Below are 22,267 nucleotides of genomic sequence, written 5' to 3' on the forward strand. Positions count from 1 at the left end.
ATGAAGTCCCAATAGTTCATTTTTGCCCTTTCTTCCCTTGCCTTTGGCGATGTTTCTAGGAAGAAGTTGCTGTGGCTGAGGTCGAAGAGGTTGCTGCCTGTGTTCTCCTTTAGGATTTTGATGGACTCCTGTCTCACACTGAGGTCTTTCAGCCATTCGGAGTCTATTTTTGTGGATGGTGTAAGGAAATGGTCTAGTTTCATTCTTTTGCATGTGGCTGTTCAATTTTCCCAACACCATTTGTTGAAGAGACTGTCTTTTTTCCATTGGACATTCTTTCCTGCTTTGTCAAAGATTAGTTGACCATAGAGTTGAGGGTCCATTTCTGGGCTCTCTATTCTGTTCCATTGATCTCTGTGTCTGTTTTTGTGCCAGTACCATACTGTCTTGATGATGACAGCTTTGTAATAGAGGTGGAAGTCCGGAATTGTGATGCCGCCAGCTTTGCTTTTCTTTTTCAACATTCCTCTGGCTATTCGGGGTCTTTTATGGTTCCATACAAATTTTAGGATTATTTGTTCCATTGCTTTGAAAAAAGTGGATGGTATTTTGATGGGGATTGCATTGAATGTGTAGATTGCTCTAGGTAGCATTGACATCTTCACAATATTTGTTCTTCCAATCCATGAGCATGGAACATTTTTCCATTTCTTTGTGTCTTCCTCAATTTCTTTCATGAGTATTTTATAGTTTTCTGAGTACAGATCCTTTGCCTCTTTGGTGAGATTTATTCCTAGGTATCATATGGTTTTGGGTGCAATTGTAAATGGGATCGACTCCTTAATTTCTCTTTCTTCTGTCTTGTTGTTGGTGTATAGGAATGCCACTGATTTCTGTGCATTGATTTTACATCCTGCCACTTTACTGAATTCCTGTATGAGTTCTAGCAGTTTTGGGGTGGAGTCTTTTGGGTTTTCCACATAAAGTATCATATCACATAAAAACAGTGAGAATTTGACTTCTTCTTTGCCGATTTGGATGCCTTTGATTTCTTTTTGTTGTCTGATTGCTGTGGCTAGGACTTCTAATACTATGTGAATAGCAGTGGTGATAGTGGACATCCCTGCTGCGGGGTACAAGGAAGATTTACTAAAACGTTCTTTACAAAAAACTAGAGGACCCCGGGATGGACTGGCAGGCCACCAAATCCAGGGATAATAGGCCATATATGCAATTAGCATTAAAGATAGGAAAGGAAATAATAACACATCTTTAGTAGATACAGGATCCCAAATATCATTATTAAAGAGAGAAAGACCTAATAAAGGAAAAACTATAAACATTGAAGGACTAGGAGGAAAAATAATCCAGGGAAAACCCATAGAAACAGAAGTGTTAATGTATGAAGAGAACCTATAAGACATACTTTTGTGAGTGCCCTGCAGCTAGGAAATATTATAGGAATGGATTTAATTCTAAAATTATATGAGGAATGGATGCCATTAAAAAGAAATAAAAATAAGAATATATGCTTAGCGCAAGTAAAGATAGATCCAATAGAACTCCCAAGACCCCATAGGGAATCATTTACTAAACGATACCCATTAAAAGGGGGACATAAGGAAATAAGAGAAAAAATAATGGAATTATTAAAAGAGGGTATAATTATTCCAGGAATGTCATCCAGTTTTAATAGTCCCATATGGCCAGTGTTAAAACCTAGTGGACAATATAGGCTAACAGTAGATTATAGAAATCTAAATAAAGTATCACCAAAATCAATGGGAGCATTATCTGACACATAAGAAGTAATAAATAAGATAACTAGTTATCATGGAAAATATTAGGTGATATAGATATGTCAGACATGTTTTTTGCAATATCTATTACAGGAAAAAGCCAGGAATATACCACATTCTCATGGGGAGGCAAACAATATCAATTTGTAAGGCTGCCCCAAAGATATTTGAATAGCCCAGTAATAGCACATACTATCCTGTCCACTCCTATAGATCAATCATTGTACAAATCTCTAGTAGTAATATCCTATACTGATGACATAATAACAACAAAAAAAGATAAGGAGCAATTAAGACAAGAAAAGGAAAAGTTAATACAGCATTTAAGGGAACAGAGATGGACTATTAACGATGAAAAAATATCAGGCCCAGACACTCATTGCAAATTTCTAGGAATTCAATGGTCTTCTGAAGGAAGGAAGGTACCAGATAAGGTAATAGATAAAATACAAGCAATAGGACACCTAAAGATAAAAGAGAGGCACAGAGACTTATAGGCTTATTTGGATATTGGAGACAGCATCTACCATACTTAAATATAATCTTAAAACCTACTTACAAAATAACTAGAAAGGCACAAGATTTTGAATGGACAGAACAACAACAACAACAGGCTTTAGATACATTAAGGGATTTTATTAAGACAATTCAAACAATACATTATCCAGCAGCAGGAGAACCATTAAGAATAGAAATATTGATGAGTGGAGAATATGGTCATGGTCCCTATGGACAAAGAAGGAACATAAACCTAATTTTCTACCAATAGGATTTTGGACTACAAAGTTCCCATATTCAGAACATAAATATTCAATATTTGAAAAACATATATGGTTGCTATATGAAGCTTTAAAAAATATAGAACCCCTATCGGGAAATCAAAAAATAACAGTGCCGAGTCATATACCTTTGCTCCACTGGATAAAACTGAGCCCAGAAGAATGGACAGGTATCCAAATTGATTTGAAATTGCTAACTTGGAAATGGTATATCCGAGGAAGAGACATGTCCTTCCAGGGACAACCAGAACTTCACACCGAGGAGATATGTAAGACGGAAATAGTCTTGCCAGAATTTATTCCAAGGGAAAGGCAAATCCATACTCAAAACTTAGGGAAATGCATCCCATCCTGGTCTAAAGGTCTATCAAATGCCTGGTTTACAGATGGATCACCCCCTGTAGTCTCTGGAAGAACAGAACGGACAGCCGCAGCACTGAGACCCCGGGACAATCTGATCCTCAGAGAAAAAGGTAAAACTCAATCTGCAGAACATGTAGAATTAATTGCAGTAGTATTGGCTATAAGAAAATCATTAGAGGAGAATCAAAGCACCATATATATTTTTACTGACTCATGGGAAGTAGCCCTGTGGTCAGGAAAATGGGAAAGAAATGATCTTAAAATAAATGGCAAAGACATATGGTCAAGAGAATATTGGGAAGAATTATATATAGCTTCAGAGAAAATTAAAATATGTTACACATGTGTCAGCACACAAAAAAGACAACACAGAGGTATCAAAATATAATAATGAGGTTGATGCATTGACAAGAGACACTGAGGCAATAGAAACAAAGGAAGGATTAAAATTAAAATTAAAAAGAGATAAGGAAGGATGGAGACACACATTGCCACCAGTAATATTACAAAGAGATAGGGATGGAAAATGGGAGGTACCTAAAGTAACACCAGTTGAAATTTAAAAGACAGGAAACCAATATCACACAGATAAGGAAATAACAGAAATACTAATAACTCCACATACAATTATGGAAATACATACAAAGCACAAACAGGAACACATGCCTTATATAAATGGTTCACTGAAAGAAATCTTAAAGTTACTTGGCAGGAGAAAAAAAGAGCATTACAAGGATGCATCACATGTAAACAGATGATATGTAAATACAGGTACACTGCATCAACAGATACATACATACAGGCCTACCACATTTAATTTTACAATACAAACAGACTTTCTAGGATGTTTAAATCACAGCTATCCACAGATACATGCCTCTACCCTGGTAGACATATATACAGATTTAGGGATAAGCTCTGGCTGCCTCTAGCCCTTCAGCTCATGCAACAATAAGGGCTCTATAGTCATGGGCAGCTCACTTTGGAGCACCAGTAATAGTAGAAAGTGATCAGGGAACTCACTTTACAGCCACCTCAGTTAAAAAGCTCTGTGATCTATGGGACTTACAATGGAATTACCATCTAGCCTACAATCCTACAGCTGCTGGATACACAAAGAGATTTAATTGATTATTAAAAAGAGAATTACGAGGGGCGCCTCGGTGGCTCAATCATTAAGCGTCTGCCTTCGGCTCAGGTCATGATCCCAGGGTCCTGGGATCAAGACCCGCATCGGGCTCCCTGCTCAGCAGGAAGCCTGCTTCTCCCTCTCCCATTCCCCCTGCTTGTGTTCCTGCTCTCGCTATCTGTCAAATAAATAAATAAAAAATCTTTAAAAAAAAAAAAAGAGAGAATTACGATTGATAGGAGAAACAAGGAAGTTTTTAACAAGCCCTGGATATAGCTTGCTTTTTGCTAAATCAAAGAGACAGGTTACAAAAAGATGGTCCTCATAAGATGTCAAACACCCCTGCCCCAGATACAGAAAAAAGGGAGGTAACAATAGACACAAAGCAGCAACAAAACTGAGGGACAATTCCACCTCATTACAGGACATTGTTGCTCACGGGCACGGAAACATTTCTCAGACTACAGGGGCTAAAGGACAGTTGCAACTTAAGAAAATCCAGGACTTTTCTCCTATGGACATACCTTAAAAATCACTGAAGAAAAATTACATACTAGAAGGGTTTTCTATTACAGATTAGAAAAAAAAACTGATACATATTTTTATGCCCCTGCTTACTTTGTACTTGTCATTATAAGACAAGTCTAATACATGCACACTTACATTATCAATCAGGACACAAAAATGCAGTGTTGATCTCGTTTCCAATGATCTCGTTGCCAATAACGCTGCTGGGCAAATATTACTTATAATTATTAATATTCTCCTGATTCTTTGTCTTGCTGAACTAACCAGATACTTCACCTATTGCCACAACGGAAACTGCCACATTGGTAATAGGACCCAACCACGGTGCAGAAAATTAGCTAATTATACCATCTGCTTAATTAAGACAGCACTAAAAGAATAAGGTTTTTTACATTAGGAGAGAGAGAGAGAGACGCAACAATCACCAGACTCAACCATACCAGACCTTCCAGAATCTCCTGACAATGATCTAGATTTGACACTTATAACTTGGGAGGACAATCCAGGTATGCAACAATACTTCTCATTAATCTAACCATCAGACGCACAATGGGTAGAACATACATGGTCAGTACAGCACCCTATCTGTGAGAATATAACTAATTCATCTATACCAATTTATATAGCTAACAACCACCCATGCATTACCTGACCTGCCACCCATTGACAAAATTAGACTTAGAAAACCTTTACAATTCCTGGTAGGACTAGGCATCATCTCTAACTTAATTATCTCTGCAATTCAGGAAGCAGAAATCCAAACTATTAAGCAAGAATTATTTGCGTTTAAAAAACATGTGAACCCCTTAAATAACGCAGTAGAAAACTTAGGTTCCAAAATTTCTTCAGCATTTAAAGAATTACATTCTATTGTCCATAGATCATGCATACCAACTGGAATTTAATTATAATATCAACCATAAGGTTCAGGCCCTGCAAAAAAATTTACTTAATCTGAGAAATTTTTATTTGAATGAACAATTAAAAAATAATTGCTACAGAATCAATAACCTTCTTGAGAGAGCATGGAAGGATATTAGAAACATTACAGCAACAGGAAAAATGTATTCTTCTGACTGGAATGAATCTCTTTTACAATTATATACCTTGAGACCTTCAGGTTGTGACAATAGAGGGCAATGTAAACTTTCATTGTTAAGAGTATTAGGAGGTCAAAGATACAAATGTATCCGAAGGGGTATGTGCACCCCAATATTTACATCAGTGATGTCCACAATAGCCAAACTATGGAAAGAGCCAAGAGGTCCATCAACAGATGAATGAATAAAGAAGATGTGGTATATATACAATGGAATATTATGCAGCCATCAAAAAAATGAAATCTTGCCATTTGCAACAACGTGGATAGAACTAAAGGGTATTACGCTAAGCGAAATAAGTCAATCAGAGAAAGACAAGTATCATATGATCTCAATGATATGAGGAATTCTTAATCTCAGGGAACAAACTGAGGGTTGCTGGAGTGGTGGGGGGTGGGAGGGATGGGGTGGCTGGGTGATAGACATTGGGGAGGGTATGTGCTATGGTGAGCGCTGTGAATTGTGTAAGACTGATGAATCACAGAGCTGTACCTCTGAAACAAATAATACATTATAGTTTAAAAAAAAAAAGGAAGATAGCAGGAAGGGGAAAATGAAGGGCGGGAAATCGGAGCGGGAGACGAACCATGAGAGACTATGGACTCTGAGAAACAAACTGAGGGTTCTAGGGGGGAGGGGGGTGGGGGGATGGGTTAGCCTGGTGATGGGTATTAAGGAGGGCACTTTCTGCATGGAGGACTGGGTGTTATACGCAAACAATGAATCATGGAACACTGTTCTAGAGGGGAGGGGGGTGGGGGGATGGGTTAGCCTGGTGATGGGTATTAAAGAGGGCACGTTCTGCATGGAGGACTGGGTGTTATATGCAAACAATGAAGCATGGAACACTACATCTAAAACTAATGATGTAATGTATGGTGACTAACATAACATAATAAAATAAAACTTTTAAAAAAAAGAGTATTAGGAGGTCAAAGCCTACTAGTATATGACTCACATGCTGTGCCACAACAAATACATGGTAATACTGCACTCTGGCAACACATACACCCCTGTGGATGGATGGATATTATTACCCAAAGAAATGGTATATCAATGATCTCATAACATGTTATACCTGGCATGAATTGGAAATCAATGCTAATCTTTTTCCTTTAACAAGAACATCCACTGAAAAGTTATTTTTGAATATGGGACACTTTAACTGGATAATTTGTGCTAATGATTATTCAGAGGTTAAATTCTTCAATCATACTAAAATGAAGGATACTACTATCACCATAAACAATGAATGTATTAAAATATTGTATGCTATTAATGTAACATGTAATAATGTTGCCAAAATGGGTACCTACATCTCAGAATATTCATACAAAGATCTTCCAACATCTTACCATATAAAATAACAGAAATACCTTGGGTTAAAACTGACAAAATTGATAAACTTTTGGATGAAAACATGGAAGGACTCAAAGCAGCCCATAAAACCTTAACCAACAAGCTAACCCACTTTAAAAATGCTATGCAGGCCATTCATGCAGCTTCAGCCGTCACTAATACCTACTTAGCTGCATTACACAAAGACATAGAAAACTTATATAATAAATGTTCCTTTCTAGAATTGTTAGCAAAACCCTTCAAACAGGTGGTTTGTTTTGGCTTCTGGTCTGACTATAACCCTTTAAAATACCTAAAGATGGGATGGAATTATCTCTACACATGTTTGGGAATCCATTAAGGAAGTCCTTTTAGTTATCATTTTTGCTATATATCTTATTAAATATGCTATTAGAATGTTATGCACTCTTAAACTTAAAAAGAAAAAAATCACAGAAAGACTATGATTAACCATACCCTCGCCATTCTTTTTTGGATACACCAAGAGCCTATGCTGAAGATTCCATATGTATTTTTTTTATTGTCTTCTTTTTGTTTGACTTTATTCAATTAGATGTGACTTTGAGATGGAGTTTTTGTGTTTGCTTGATTCATTTTAATATATCTATCTTGTTTGGATTTGATGTGCTCTTTATCTTATATGGTTTGAATTTAACTGATTTTGTTTGATTTCTATTGAAAACTTGATTAAATAACCTAAAAGTACCTTTTGCTATGTTACCAAACTACTACTGCCATCCTGCTGTAAGACATACTTGATTCCTGCATGGCCCTTACAGAATTTGCCATGAGGAATCATGGAGTGGAATGTAGAGAGCAAAATGGAGTCTCTCACGTCAAGCAGGAGACTATGTCATGCAATGACGTGAGCAGTTCAGTTACTGCAGCTAGGAGGTATCACTGGGACCCATGTCAGCCGACACCCTAGAACTGATCACGAAGAACCAGAGGAGGTCTGCAGAGACCCAAAACTGATTAAATCCCTTTAAAAAGGGAAGGATTTTGGCAGCAAACTGTCAAACTCTTCAGACCTGACCCCTCTTTGTCTGACCACTTAAAAAAGGCAATTGCCGCAGAAGGCTCTGCCCCATTGATCTCCGGGATCTCCGAACAGAACCAAGAGTCTTCACCGCTAGAACATCAGAAGCGTTGAGTGCAGAGAGCTGACCCGGACCAGACCGAGGCCTTACCTCAACCACACGCCCACAGACTGACTTCAAATTTGGTTTGTGAATTTCCTGCACCCTTCTGTTACCTTGTTCATTGTGTGGCTTGTCTTCTCTCCTGCTCTGGGTGCTTTGTAAGAAGCCAAGTTTAATCACATGATCAATTGATTGTCACTGAGTTTGGAATCCTGAAACCTGCTTTCTAATTGTGATTTAACTTTGCTTTAGGACTGAAGAAAGCTGACATTGTGGAAAGACACAAATCATGTGTGCGCCTTCATAGTGTGCTCATGACACTTACCCAACAGTCTTTACAACAGTCACCATATGCACATTCGGCAGATGATTTAAGTTTACAAGTACTTCCTTCACAACAAGGGTCAGATTCACACTCCTGTGAAAAGAAAATAACTGTCAATAAGGAAAGGAGTCATTGTCATCAATTTTCATTAATCAAAGTCTTATCTCAGATCTAAAATCTTCTTTCTAACTGGGCTATAGCTGTGCTCGCTTCAGCAGCACATATACTAACTGGGCTATAGCAGTTACTCTCTGGAAAATCACTTACTATCCTTCTGAAGTTATCAGTGACTCTTCATTTACAACCATTTAAAGTTCAACAACTTTCAAAGGACTGAAATCATACAGAGAATGCCTCTTTGTCTGCTGGAACTGCCAGAACAAGATACCATAGACTGGTGGCTTCAACAACAGAAATTTACTATCCATAGCTCTACAGGCTAGCGGTCCAAACAAGGTTCCAGCCAATTCGGTTTTTGGCGAGGACTTTCTTCCTAGCTTGCAGACAGCTGCCTTCTGGCTGTGTGCTCACACGGCCCCTCTTCAGTGTGGATGTTCTGACAGAGAGAGAGCAAGCAAGCTCTTCGGGGTCTCTTCTCTTAAGAACACTAACCCTGCCAGATCAGGACCCCATCGTGACCTCATTCACCTTAATTACTTACCTAGAGGCCCCATCTGCAGATACAGCTACCCTGGGGGCTAGGGCTTCAACATATAAATTTGGAGGAGGAGGATACATTAAGTTTCTTTAATTATCATGGAGAATTAAGCATCCATCAATGCCTTTCTCTTCATGCTCAAGGTCTGACTTCTCTAATGGGTGTGTCTTCACCTTATGTGGACATTCTTTTTATCTTGCCTGGCTTCTCTCACCTCACTTTAAGCCTCCATGGCTCCCCATCACACCCCCCACACACAAATCCCACAACCTCCCACCCACAGAGACATCTCCTCTATGTTCCAGCTAATGTGTTCAGGTCTGAATTGTTTGAGAGAGAAGGAGAAGGAGGGGGAAAGAATAAGACAGGGGACAGAAGGAGGAGGGGAAGAGAGGGGGCCAAGGAAATAAGCTTTCTTTCATTTTTGAAGAATATTTGTCCTACTTTGGAATTCTAGGTTGACAGTTTCTTCCACTGAGAACTGTAAATATGCTGTTCTATTGTCTTCTGGCCCTTAGTGTTTCAGGGAAAAAATCAGCTGCCACTCGTATCTCTGTTCCCTGTTTTTTATTGGCTTCTTTCATTATTTTCCCTTTATATCAGCATTTTGACTACAGTATACCTAAGTGAATTTTCTTTGTAATGATTCTGGCGTGGGTTCACTTGGTGTTTTGAAATTGTAAGTCAATGTTTTTCCCTAAATTAGGGGGATTTTCAGCCATTATTTCTTTTATTTTTTCTTTCATTCTTAGTCTCCTGAAATTTCACTAACAGTTACATTAGACTATTTGATATCTCCTACGTGTCCCAGATTCTCTGTTCATTTTTCTTTTATCTTTTCTATTTGTTCTTTAGATTGGATTATTTCTTTTGATCGGCTTCATGTTCATTGACTCTTCTGCCGTATTAGTCTGCTATTAATTCTATCCAGTGAAACTTTCATTTATTGGACTTTTTAGTTCTATAATTTCTATTTGGTTCTTTATTATAATTTACATTCTTTCTAAAATTTTTTATCTCTTTAATCATGAAGACCATATTTTTCTTTATTTCTTTGATGATAAATAGTGGAATACAATTGATAGCAGCTTTATTTCTAATAGCAAAATGTGAGAAAAAAACCCAAATGTCCTTTAATGGGTGAATGATTAAGCAAACTCTGCATGGTTAAACAATGGTTAAACAAACTCCAGGCAGGACCTCTGGGCTGGTGGAAATACCAGCATAAACATTATTCCAAGTTCTCTGTAGTAAAATCCATCCAATGGAACAATACTCATAAAAAGGAATGAAATATTAATACATACAACAACTTTAGATTGACCTCAAAGGCATTACATTTAGTGAAAAAAGTCAGTCTCAAAGAGTATATGTTTTATGACTCCATTTATATGACATTATTGAAATGGCAACACTACAGATAGAGAACAGCTTAGAGGTAGCCAGGGGAAGGGATCAGGGCTGGAGTTGGGGGTGGGTATGAATACAAAGAGGTAGCAGCAGGGAGTTTTTTTGTGTGATGATAGAACAGTTCTCTGTGTTAACTGAGGTGGTGTTTACATAAATCGATAAATGGGATAAAATTACACATACACACGCATACACAAATGTGGTTAAAAACGGTGAAAACTGAATAAAGTCTGTGATCTAGTTAATGCATCAGTGTCAGTGTCCTGGTTTTTATATTGCACGAGAGCTACATAAGATGTCACTTTTGGGAGAAACTGGGTGAAAATACATGGGGCTCTTTGCACTCTTTATGCAACTTCCCATCAGTTTATAATCTTTTCATAATAAAAATGTAAAAATAAATGAACTCTAGGGACACCTGGGTGGTTCAGTCAGTTAAGCATCTGCCTTCGGCTCATGTCATGATCCCAGGGTCCTGGGACTGAGCCCTGAATTGGGCTCCCTGCTCAGCGGGGAGTCTGCCTCTCCCTCTCTCCCTGCTTGTGCGCCACCCCCTCTCTGTCTGCATCAAATAAATAAATAAAAATATTTTAAAAATAAATAAATAAATGAACTCTAATTTAAACCTTGTACCATACAAAAGAATTAAGTCAAAATCGATCATAGTCCTAAATGTAAACCCTAAAATTAGAAGGCTTCTAGGAGAAAACCTTTGCAACTTTAGATTAGACAAAGATTCCTGAGATATAACACCAAAAAAGCATAGCCCATAAAAGCATAAATTGGTAAAATGGGCTTTCATCAAAATATAAAGCTTCTAGCCTTCAAAAAACACTGTTAAGGTAATTAAAGATAAGCCAGAGACTGGGAGAAAATATCTGCAAATCTGGATAAAGGACTCATATCCAGAATATATGAAGTACTCCCAAAACTATCTAATTTTCAAAATGGGGAAAAGAGGTGAACAGACACATCATCAAAAAAAGATATACAAATGGCAAATAAGCACACGAAAACATGCTCAACATCACTAGTCACTAAGGAAATGCAAATTAAAACCTCAGTGAGGTACCACTTCACATTCAAGAGAATGGCTAAACTGAACGACTGACTATATGAAGTGTTGCCAAGGATGTAAAAGAACTAGAACTCTCATACGCTGACAGTGGGGATGTAAAATGGTACAAACACTTTGGAAAACAATTTGAAAATGTCTCGAAAAGTTATACACCTAACATATGACCCAGTCATTCCACTCCTAGGTATTTACCCAAGAGAAATGAAAACATAAGTCCATATGAAGACTTGTATGCAAGTCTTCCCATACAGCAGCTTTACGTGTTAATAGCCAAAAACTGGAAAGAACCCAAATGTACATGAACAGATGAAAAGATAAACCAACGGTACCATGTCCATACTACTCAATGATAAACAGCAATAAAAAGGAATGAACTACTGACACAGTAGCAACATGGATGAATCTCAAAATAATTATGCAGAGGGAATGAAGCTAGAGAAAAAAAAAAATCATTCCACTTACATGAAATTCTAGGAAATGCACACTAATGTATAATGACAGAAAGGAAATCAGTGATTGCCTGAGGATGGGAGAACAAAAAGGGATGGAAAGGGCGCCTGGGTGACTCAGCTGGTTAGGCGATTGCCTTCGGCTCGGGTCGTGATCCTGGGGTCCTGGGATTGAGTCCCATATCGGGCTCCCCCTGCTCAGCGGGAAGCCTGCTTCTCCCTTTCCCTCTGCCTGCCACTCCCCCAGCTTGTACTCTCCCTCTGTCAAATGGATAAATAAAATCTTTTTTAAAAAGTTGGGGGGGGTGTGGAAAGAAAGGAGTACCAAGAGTCACAAAGAACTTTTTGGGATAATGACGTGTTTATTATCTTGATCATGAAGATGGTTTCACACAAGTATACATGTGTCAAAAATGTATCAACTTGTATACTTTAAATATATGCAGTTTATTGTTGACCAAGTTTTCACAATTGCACATTTCTTACTCTTTGCTCTGTCCTAATATAGTTATTAGTTTTTTAGTAAAGCTTCTCTCTTTCCTACAGGCCCCTGAGCTCTGCTTGTCCCTACAGAAAAAGTGGAGTGTGCCACCCCCTCCCTCCTATCAGCTATTCATGGAAATCAGCTGACCACAGCAGAACACTTTCATATCAGACCTCACTGGTCATTTCCCCTTGCTTATCCAGCTTCCTCTTAAAAGATTCTGCTTATCAGCTTGCCCTCACCTTGACCCTTTAAAAGAAAAACCTTTTCTTATTTCATTTTAAGATGCTTTCAGATTTCTGAGATCAGAGCATTCTCCCTATTACAATAGTCTTTATTCTGAATAAAGCCTTTCATTATCTAAGTCCAAATTTGGTTTCTTTAACACTGTATTCAATTATACTTTAATAAAGCTGCCAAATTGTTTTCAAAAACACTATGTAAGACATATGGCTTCATAAAAGATTAAAGAATGAGGAAACAGACTATATACACAGGAATTTTGTTTATAAGTACAATTTTAAATGGTTTTATAACAACTGATCATTAGTGGATAAAAGTTAATGCCCTAGATTATTTCACGTGGCCCCCCTCAACTAGAGCTAATATAAACATTTTCAATTACAAAAATGCTAAAAGAAATTATGGAGGGGTTATGATGACAGTCTTGAAATAAGAGTACTACAAGCCGAGCCAAAATACAAAATTCATTAAATCTTAAGGAAAAAAACTGATAAATTTTCCTTCATTTAAATTTCAAATTTCAGTATAATAAAATACATCCTATGAAAAGCTAAATGTCAAGAGTGAATCCTAAGGCAAACCAAGAAACAGACTCAAAACTATAGAGAACAAACTGATGGTTATCAGAGGGAAGAGCGTGGGGGGGATGGGTGAAATAGGTGATGGGGATTAAGGAGTGTGCTTGGCGTGCTGAGCAGCAGATGATGTATGGAAGTGTTGAATCACTATATGGTACACCTGGAACTAATATTACACTGTATGGTACCTGGAATTTCAATAAAAACTTAAAAAATAAATAAATAAATGAACAGTAAATAAATAAAGGAAATGAAAAGAGAAGAAAAAATGTAAACTAGAAAAAAACTGATAGAACACAAAATGGAAATGAATTAAAAATTATAATCAAAAAGCAAGACTGGGGGAAGAAAAGAGAGAACCTTAATGGAAACTTCGGGTGATGATGACTTGTCAATGTAGTCACCGACTGTAACAAATGTCCCACTGTGCTGCAGGACGTGGACAGTATAGGAGGTTGTGTGTGGGGTGGTATATGGGAACTCTTGGTACTTTCCATTCAATCTTTCTGTGACCCTAAAACTTCTCTAAAACATAAAGTTAACTAATTTTTTAAAAGCTAAATTGTAAGCTACAAAGGAGAAATATTAAAACATATACAAAACAACGGACTTTGCCCACAATACGTGAGCTCCTAAAAATCAATTTAAAAGAATGAATAACCCAACAGAAAAATTGATAAGGGATATAAAATGGTCATTCATACAAAAAAATATGCACATAGTCTATAAGCATATGAAAAGATTAAGAACTGAAACAATATCTTCTTAAGAAAATATTTATTATTCTTTCCTGGAAAGACTATACTGTAGGGGGGCACCAAATGCCACAATAAACTATTGGTAGAAGTGCAAATTGACACAGGCTTTTTGTAGGAAATTTCATAGCCTCTAATAAAATTTAAAAACACATACTCTTCAATTCAGTAATTCTACCCTTATGTAATTATCTTAGAGAAATACTTGCATAACTGCCTATATAGACATGGGATGTGCACAAAGAGGTACTGTTTGCAACAGAAAAATACTAATTACAATAAGTAAATGTCCATTAATGAGAGTATGGTTCAAGAAATCATAGTATATCCTTAAATGGGAATACCAGTACATCCTTATATGGGAATACTAATCAGCAGATTAAAAGATCATGTCTACATAGGGTAATGACATGGAAAAATCTCCAAGATATATTAATAGAAAACAAAACAAAACAAAACCTCTACATACAACATATTAAGTCTGATATGCAAAAAAATAAAATAAAATCCTGGGGCGCCTGGGTGGCCCAGATGGTTAAGTGTCTACCTTCAGCTCAGGTCATGATCCCAGGGTCCTGGGATCGAGCCCCACATCAGGCTCCTGGCTCAGCAGGGAGCCTGCTTCTCCCTCTCCCTCTGCCTCTCCCCTTCCTCATGCTCTCTCTCTCTCTCTCTGTATCTCTGTGTCTCAGATGAATAAACAAAATCTTTTAAAAAAATAAAATAAAATAAAATAAAATCCTAAAACAAACCCAACTATTTACAAATGTACATATTATATATGTGTGTATAAAGGTACAAAGTCTAAAAAGAAACACACTAAACTTATAAAAATGATTACCAATGTAGAAGGAAGTTTAAAAATTTATGGAGGAAATAATGGTATGAAAGGGGAACTTTGCTTGTACTTACTATTTGAAACTTTTGTACCAAAAAAAATCTGTGGTATTTGAGACGGAAGTGGTATTCGAGACGGAAGTGGTATTCTTTCTTAAAGAGTAATTCTGTAGTGTGAAAGTTCAAAATGCAAATATAGACTATTTCAGCAAGTTTGGTAGTGAAGTGAACAGTTATGAGAAAGCAAAAGATATATAATATTTAAAGAAGAAAGATCTGAGAATGCCTGGAAAGGAGAAGAGCCTGGTCACCCGAAGAGTATAACGTTAATTTAAACCTTGTTAGGGCCTTACTTTCCTCATTTGAAATGAGAATACGAAAAATATCAACCTCTTAGGGTTATTGTGAGGATTTTACCACGCAAAACATTTAGCAGAAGTCCCTGAAAGTCATCAACAGTCTAATGAAGGCCCGTCACAAGTACATCATAAAATACATGCTGTCTTTCTAGAGCATGAAGTCATCTGGCAAAAGTCAGATATGGTCAGATACGGAAGAAGAAGTACTTGTGGAAAACATTAAGAATATGGTCAAGCTTAAACACAACTAAACAAATTTCTTCAAAATTTAATGCAAGGCCAGGAAGCAAAGGACTTTTACACAGGCCACTTTGAGAGGAGAATGGCTAAGATACAGAATAATAATAACAAAGATGGGCATGGGCTTAAGGCGCTAAGTGTGCATAACAGGTCTGACAGAGCCAGAGATCAGTGGGCACAGCACTGAAGGTGAATAAAGGGAGAATGCTAACCTAAGTAGCAAGAATTTTGTTCCTGAAGGACTCTGGAAAATGGATCAGCTTCAATTTATTATTAAAATGAGTCCAACTGAACAAATACTTCTGCAATGGTAGTGCCGGAACAGTGGAAGCTTACAAATAAAGAGCGAACTGAAAAACTGATTAGTTCTTTAAAGTAAATAAATGACCTAATAACCATAACAGAAATGGCAGAAGGTAGCAAAAAATAGAAGAATAAACACAGTGCTTTCCTTGATGTGAAAACAGATGACACCATTAGTTATATTCTGGGAAGGAAGACATGACCAATCCCAGGCATATATCCCCACAAGCAAAATACCAATCCTCATTTGCCACTAAATTTCACCAACTCCTATGCCAGTTGCCCAAAGCAAGCTATTCCATTTTTTCCAAATCCTGAGGTAACTTCACAAAGCAAAAATCAAAAATTAAACTGACCTTTGGAGTACCACAGTCACACTCTTCCCCAGGATCCACCAATTTATTACCACAGAAGGGAGCACTATAGGCTTCATCAGGCTTTGGAATATTAAGAAGGCAGTTTCCTCCTTTATTTAAAGTTAACTTCTCAAAGTCCTCTGCACTGCAACTGCTAAAGTTTCTGGAACCTCTATAATAAACATTAAGAAAAAGATCTTATGTCATAGCGATTATTCATTTTGAAATTTTAAATCATGTCCTCAACCAACAAGAAGTGATTATTTACAATGGCAGAAAATAAACTACTAAAAAATAGAGAGAAATGAGAATAAATATAGTACATTATTTCAGTTACTACATAATAATTCACTATTTTGGTTATATTATACCTCCATGAAAATGTCTTCCAAACATATAAATTACATTAATATACAAAATCGTAAGAAGACCTTAGAAATTATCTAGTCCTATCCAAAATTCAGTTTTATTTACCTTCTATAATAAAAGTTCCTCAAATATTTGACACTAGCTATATGTTTCCCCAATCTTTTTCACTCTAGAGGATAACATTCTTATGTTCCCCTCACTATCACATACAGGGAGCCATGTGAAAATAACGTGAATGGGCATTCCAGTGAGGATGCATGACAGCCACCAAGAAGCAAAATGCACAGTGCAGAATTTTAGCTACAGTTTGAGGCTTAAACCTTATGATAACTCCTGAGAACCATGCTTACTACTCTGAAGGCTAGATGGGCTTCTAGAAATTGTCCACCTTGAGCTATCCATGTGAGATCTATACAAATGCAATTTTGATTTGTTCTACGTGTTGTTGGGGTTTTTTTAGTTATGGGTTTACTCAATAACTCTAAAATACATTCAGATAGTCCCATTGCCTATTTTCACTTTTGAAGATCAGAGAGAAACATACCCACATCTACACCAAGGATCTTTGAGAAATCCAAGTCCCATTAAAATTTTATCAGGGGAATTTGGTGCCCTGAAAGAATCTCTTTCAACAGTTTGAGCAGTGGTGCCAAGAGTAGCAGTGGAAATGAAAACTGTGTTGCATTATACTTATTAAGGAGGCATCCCGGTCTATGTTGGCTCTTTTGTACTTCCAAGGAACCTAAGAAACAGATCCTTTCTGTGAGACTTTGTGTTCTGGATATACATATTACACTCTTCTTTGCTAACTGGCCCAAACTTTCCAGAGAAGTACATAGTCCTGACTCTTGGCTCTTAGAAATGGAAAGCAGTCTGCCTAGACATTTTTGTACCGTTAACTACTATTTGACAAAAAAAAGTCTTTGAATGTGGGGTTTTGAAGGATTTTAACGGACTGACCCACAGACAAAGAAAGGTCAATTGTCTGTAACAAAAAAAAGGGGGGGTCCAAGGCAATATTTTGGTTCACATAGAAAGAAAAGATCTCCCACAAATCTATTGACAATAACAAAAAGGCTTGTTTTCAGTATTCTTTTTCTCACTAATCTCTATTAATGATATTGTGAGGAAGAGTCCTCTTGTACAATACCATTCATTCAAGTATTTGAACATTATTATGCACACGGCACTCTTCTTCTGTGCAAGGGATAAAATGGTGAACAAAGCAGACAAAAATCCTCACCCCTATAAATATGGCATTCTAGTGAGTGAGACAAACTATACACATAGTAAGTAAACTGCAGAGTATACAAAGGTGATAAGTGCCATGGGGGTAAAATAGGGAGAGGTGAAGCAGGTGACCCAGGTGGGGCGGTGGGGGGAGGGAAGCAATAGCAGTCAGGACAGGTACTTTAAACACTGTGACAACCAAATCAGAACTGGATATCTGGGAAAAGAACATCACGCCAGGAAAGAATAGCAAGTGTGAAAGCCTAAGGTAAAAGCCTGCCTGGAGTGTGCAGGGAACAATAAGGAAGCCAGTGCGGTTGGAGTGGAGTGAGTCAGGGAAGGAATGAGTAATGAGAGATGCAGTCAACAAAGGTGAGAATAGGCCATTGTAAGACTTGACTCTCACAGTAAACTGTGAGAGAAATGAGGAATTTGGGGGGATGATACAATGGAAAGTGAGCAGGAGTAACATGATTTGACTTGTGCTTTAATAGGATCACCATGGTTGCTATTTTAAGCAGGAAGAACATACAAAGGGTTCTTGCAGAAATCCACTCAACTGATGATGATGTACCAGCATGACAGCAGTGGAAACAGTAAGGAGTGTTTGGATTATTTATATCTTTTAAAGGAATAGCACTTAAGATGAAGAATGTGAATAAAAAGAGAGAAGTCAAGGATGACTCCAACATTTTTTGTGCCAAACTACGAGAAGGAAGGAGTTACCATTAACTGACATGGAGAAGACTGTGGGTAGAGCAGGTTTTAGGAGAGAGAACGGAAGTCTGAGTCTAATAGACATCAGGTGACAATGTCAGAGTAGTAGTATCTAGTAATTATCTCATAAACAAAGGAGACTTCAATTTATTTATTTTTTGGTAGGAGACTTCAATTTAAACAGAGTCTTGTGACTGCTTTTTATTTGCTATTGTTGATCTACATATGGTAAGTATCTTGCCTGCCATGTAGTACACATACAATAATGTTTTCTATAAGAATACATTAATCAGCCAATAGCCACAGAAATTGTGCAGACATATGGTATATTTCTGCAATTAAGTCCCTAATTCTAATCTACATAAAGTCTAGCACTTCTCTTGGGGGCACCTGGGTGGCTCAGTCAGTTAAGCGTCTGCCTTCAGCTCAGGTCATGATCCCAGGGTGCTGGGACTGAGCCCCTTATCAGGCTCTCTGCTCAGCAGGGAGTCTGCTTCTCCCTCTAATTCTGTCTGCTGCTCTGCCTGCTTGTGTGCTCATGTTCTCTCTCTCTCTCTCTGTCAAATAAATAAAAAAATCTTAAAAAAAGAACTACATAAAGTCTACCGCTTCTAAACAGGTTATTTTAATTTTACTTTTATTATGTTATGTTAGTCACCATACAGTACATCATTAGTTTTTGATGTAGTGTTCCATGATTCATTGTTTTCATATAACACCCAGTGCTCCATGCAGTACGTGCCCTCCTTAATATCCATCACCGGGCTAACCCATCCCCCTACCCCCCTCTAAAATCCTCACTTTCTCAGAGTCCATAGTTTCTCAAGGTTCATCTCCCCCTCCAATTTCCCCCACTTCAGTTTTCCCTTCCTCCTCCTAATGTCCTCCATTCTATTCCTTATGTTCCACAAATAAGTGAAACCATATGATAATTGACTTTCTCTGCTTGACTTATTTCACTTAGCATAATCTCCTCCAGTCCCATCCATGTTGATGTAAAAGTTGGGTATTCATCCTTTCTGATGGCTGAGTAATATTCCATTGTCTATATGGACCACATCTTCTTTATCCATTCGTCTGTTGAAGGGCATCTCGGCTCTTTCCACAGTTTGGCTATTGCAGACATTGCTGCTATGAACATTTGGGTGCATATGGCCCTTCTTTTCACTACATCTGTGTCTTTGGGGTAAATACCCAGGAGTGCAATTGCTGGGTCATAGGGTAGCTCTAGTTTTAATTTTTTTGAGGCACCTCCACACTGTTTTCCAAAGTGGCTGTACCAACTTGCATTCCCACCAACAGTGTAAGAGGGTTCCCCTTTCTCCACAACCTCTCCAACACTTGTTGTTTCTTGCCTTGTCAAATTTTGTCATTCTAACTGGTGTAAGGTGGTATCTCAATGTGGTTTTGATTTGAATTTCCCTGATAGCTAGTGATGACGAACATTTTTTCATGTGTCTGTTAGTCATTTGTATGTCTTCTTTGGAGAAGTGTCTGTTCATGTCTTCTGCCCATTTTTTGACTTGATTATTTGTTTTTCGGGTGTTGAGTTTGAGAAGTTCTTTACAGATCTTGGATACCAGTCCTTTATCTGTAGTGTCATTTGCAAATATCTTCTCCCATTCTGTGGGTTGCCTCTTTGTTTTGTTGACTGTTTCCTTTGCTGTGCAGAAGCTTTTTATCTTGATGAAGTCCCAAAAGTTCATTTTTGCTTTTGGTTCACTAGCTTTTGGAGATGTATCTTGAAAGAAGTTGCTGTGGGCGATGTCAAAGAGGTTACTGCCTATGTTCTTCTCTAGGATTTTGATGGATTCCTGTCTCACATTGAGGTCTTTCATCCATTTTGAGTTTATCTTTGTGTATAGTGTTAGAGAATGATCGAGTTTCATTCTTCTCTATATAGCTGTCCAATTTTCCCAGCACCATTTATTGAAGAGACTATCTTTTCCATTGCATATTTTTTCCTGCTTTGTCGAAGATTATTTGACCATAGAGTTGAGGGTCCATATCTGGGCTCTCTATTCTGTTCCATTGGTCTATATGTCTGTTTTTGTGCCAGTACCATGCTGTATTGGTGATCATGGCTTTGTAATATAGCTTGAAATCAGGCAGCATGATGCCCCCAGCTTTTTCTTTTTCAACATTTCCTTGGCGATTCGGGGTCTTTTCTGATTCCATACAAATATTAGGATTGTTTGTTCCAGCACTTTGAAAAATGTCATTGGAATTTTGATCGGGATGGCATTGAAGGTATAGATTGCTCTGGGCAGCATAGACATTTTAACAATGTTTATTCTTCCGATCCATGAGCATGGAAAATTTATTCATCTTTTTGTGTCTTCTTCAATTTCTTTCATGAGTGTTCTGTAGTTCCGAGAGTATAGATCCTTTACCTCTTTGGTTAGGTTTATTCTGAGGTATCATATGGTTTTTGGTGCTATTGTAAATGGAATCGATTCTCTAATTTCTCTTTCTACAGTTGCACTGTTAGTGTATAAGAAAGCAACTGATATCTGTGCATTGATTTTTGTATCCTGCCACATTACTGAATTGCTGTATGAGTTCTAGTAATTTGGGGGTGGAGCCTTTTGGATTTTCCACGTAAAGTATCATGCCATCTGTGAAGAGAGAGAGTTTGACTTCTTCTTTGCCAATTTGAATACCTTTTATTTCTTTTTGTTGTCTGATTGCTGTTGCTAGGACTTCTAGTACTATGTTGAACAAGAGTGGCAAGAGTGGGCATCCTTGTCGTGTTCCTGATCTTAAGGGAAAGGCTCTCAGCTTTTCCCCATTGAGGATGATATTCGCTGTGGGTTTTTCGTAGATGGATTTTATGAAATTGAGGAATGTTCCCTCTATCCCTATACTCTGAAGTTCTAATCAGGAAAGGATGCTGTATTTTGTCAAATGCTTTTTCTGCATCAATTGAGAGGACCATATGGTTCTTCTCTCTCCTCTTATTAATGTGTTCTATCACATTGATTGATTTGTGAATTTTGAACCACCCTTGCATCCCAGAGATAAATCCCACATGGTCGTGGTGGATGATCCTTTTAATGTATTGTTGGATCCTATTAGCTAGGATTTTGTTGAGAATTTTGAAATCAATATTCATTAGGGATATCGGTCTGAAATTCTCCTTTTTGATGGGGTCTTTGCCTGGTTTGGGGATTAAGGTAATGCTGGCCTCATAGAATGAGTCTGGAAGCTTTCCTTCTGTTTCTTTTTTTTTTTTTAAACAGCTTCAGGAGAATAGGTATTATTTCTTCTTTGAATGTTTGGTAGAATTCCCCAGGGAATCCATCAGGTCCTGGACTCTTGTTTTTTGGGAGGTTTTTGATCAATGCTTCAATCTCATTAGTGGTTATTGGCCTATTCAGGTTGTCAATTGTTTCCTGTTTCAGTCTTGGTAGTTTATAGGTTTCCAGGAAGGCATCCATTTCTTCCAGTAAACAGGTTATTTTTAAAATAAGTTTCTTAGTTAGTAGTTGGAACACATTTTCTCATAGATACAATGTCTAAAATGTTTGATCCTAAAGCAACCCATTAAAAAAAAAAATTTTAAAAGCTGTTTTACCACAATGGAGTTCACTATAGTACCAAAAAGGATTAAGAAAATCAGAAGCGTTTCTGGTACTTTTTACCTGATGGAGATAGTAACAAACATCCCCATATTTCTCTTCAGTAAGGCTCTAGGGGCTACAATGAAGATATTTTTCCCCTAGTCATCCCTGGAT

At 37.5% G+C, this 22,267-nt stretch overlaps 1 protein-coding gene across 1 annotated transcript in view; it reads right to left on the reverse strand.

Annotated features, from left to right (window-relative positions):
• ADAM9 (ADAM metallopeptidase domain 9) overlaps positions 1–22,267 on the reverse strand; it is a 155,921-nt gene that overhangs the window by 57,766 nt on the left and 75,888 nt on the right. The window contains exons 12-13 of the mRNA XM_036118917.2: positions 16,215–16,386; positions 8,465–8,557 (exon numbers count right to left, since the gene is read on the reverse strand). Coding sequence (XP_035974810.1) covers positions 8,465–8,557; positions 16,215–16,386 — 265 coding nt within the window. The remainder of the gene's footprint in view (positions 1–8,464; positions 8,558–16,214; positions 16,387–22,267) is intronic.

This window comes from Halichoerus grypus, chromosome 3, assembly GCF_964656455.1.
Source record: "Halichoerus grypus chromosome 3, mHalGry1.hap1.1, whole genome shotgun sequence".
Taxonomy (NCBI): domain Eukaryota; kingdom Metazoa; phylum Chordata; class Mammalia; order Carnivora; family Phocidae; genus Halichoerus; species Halichoerus grypus.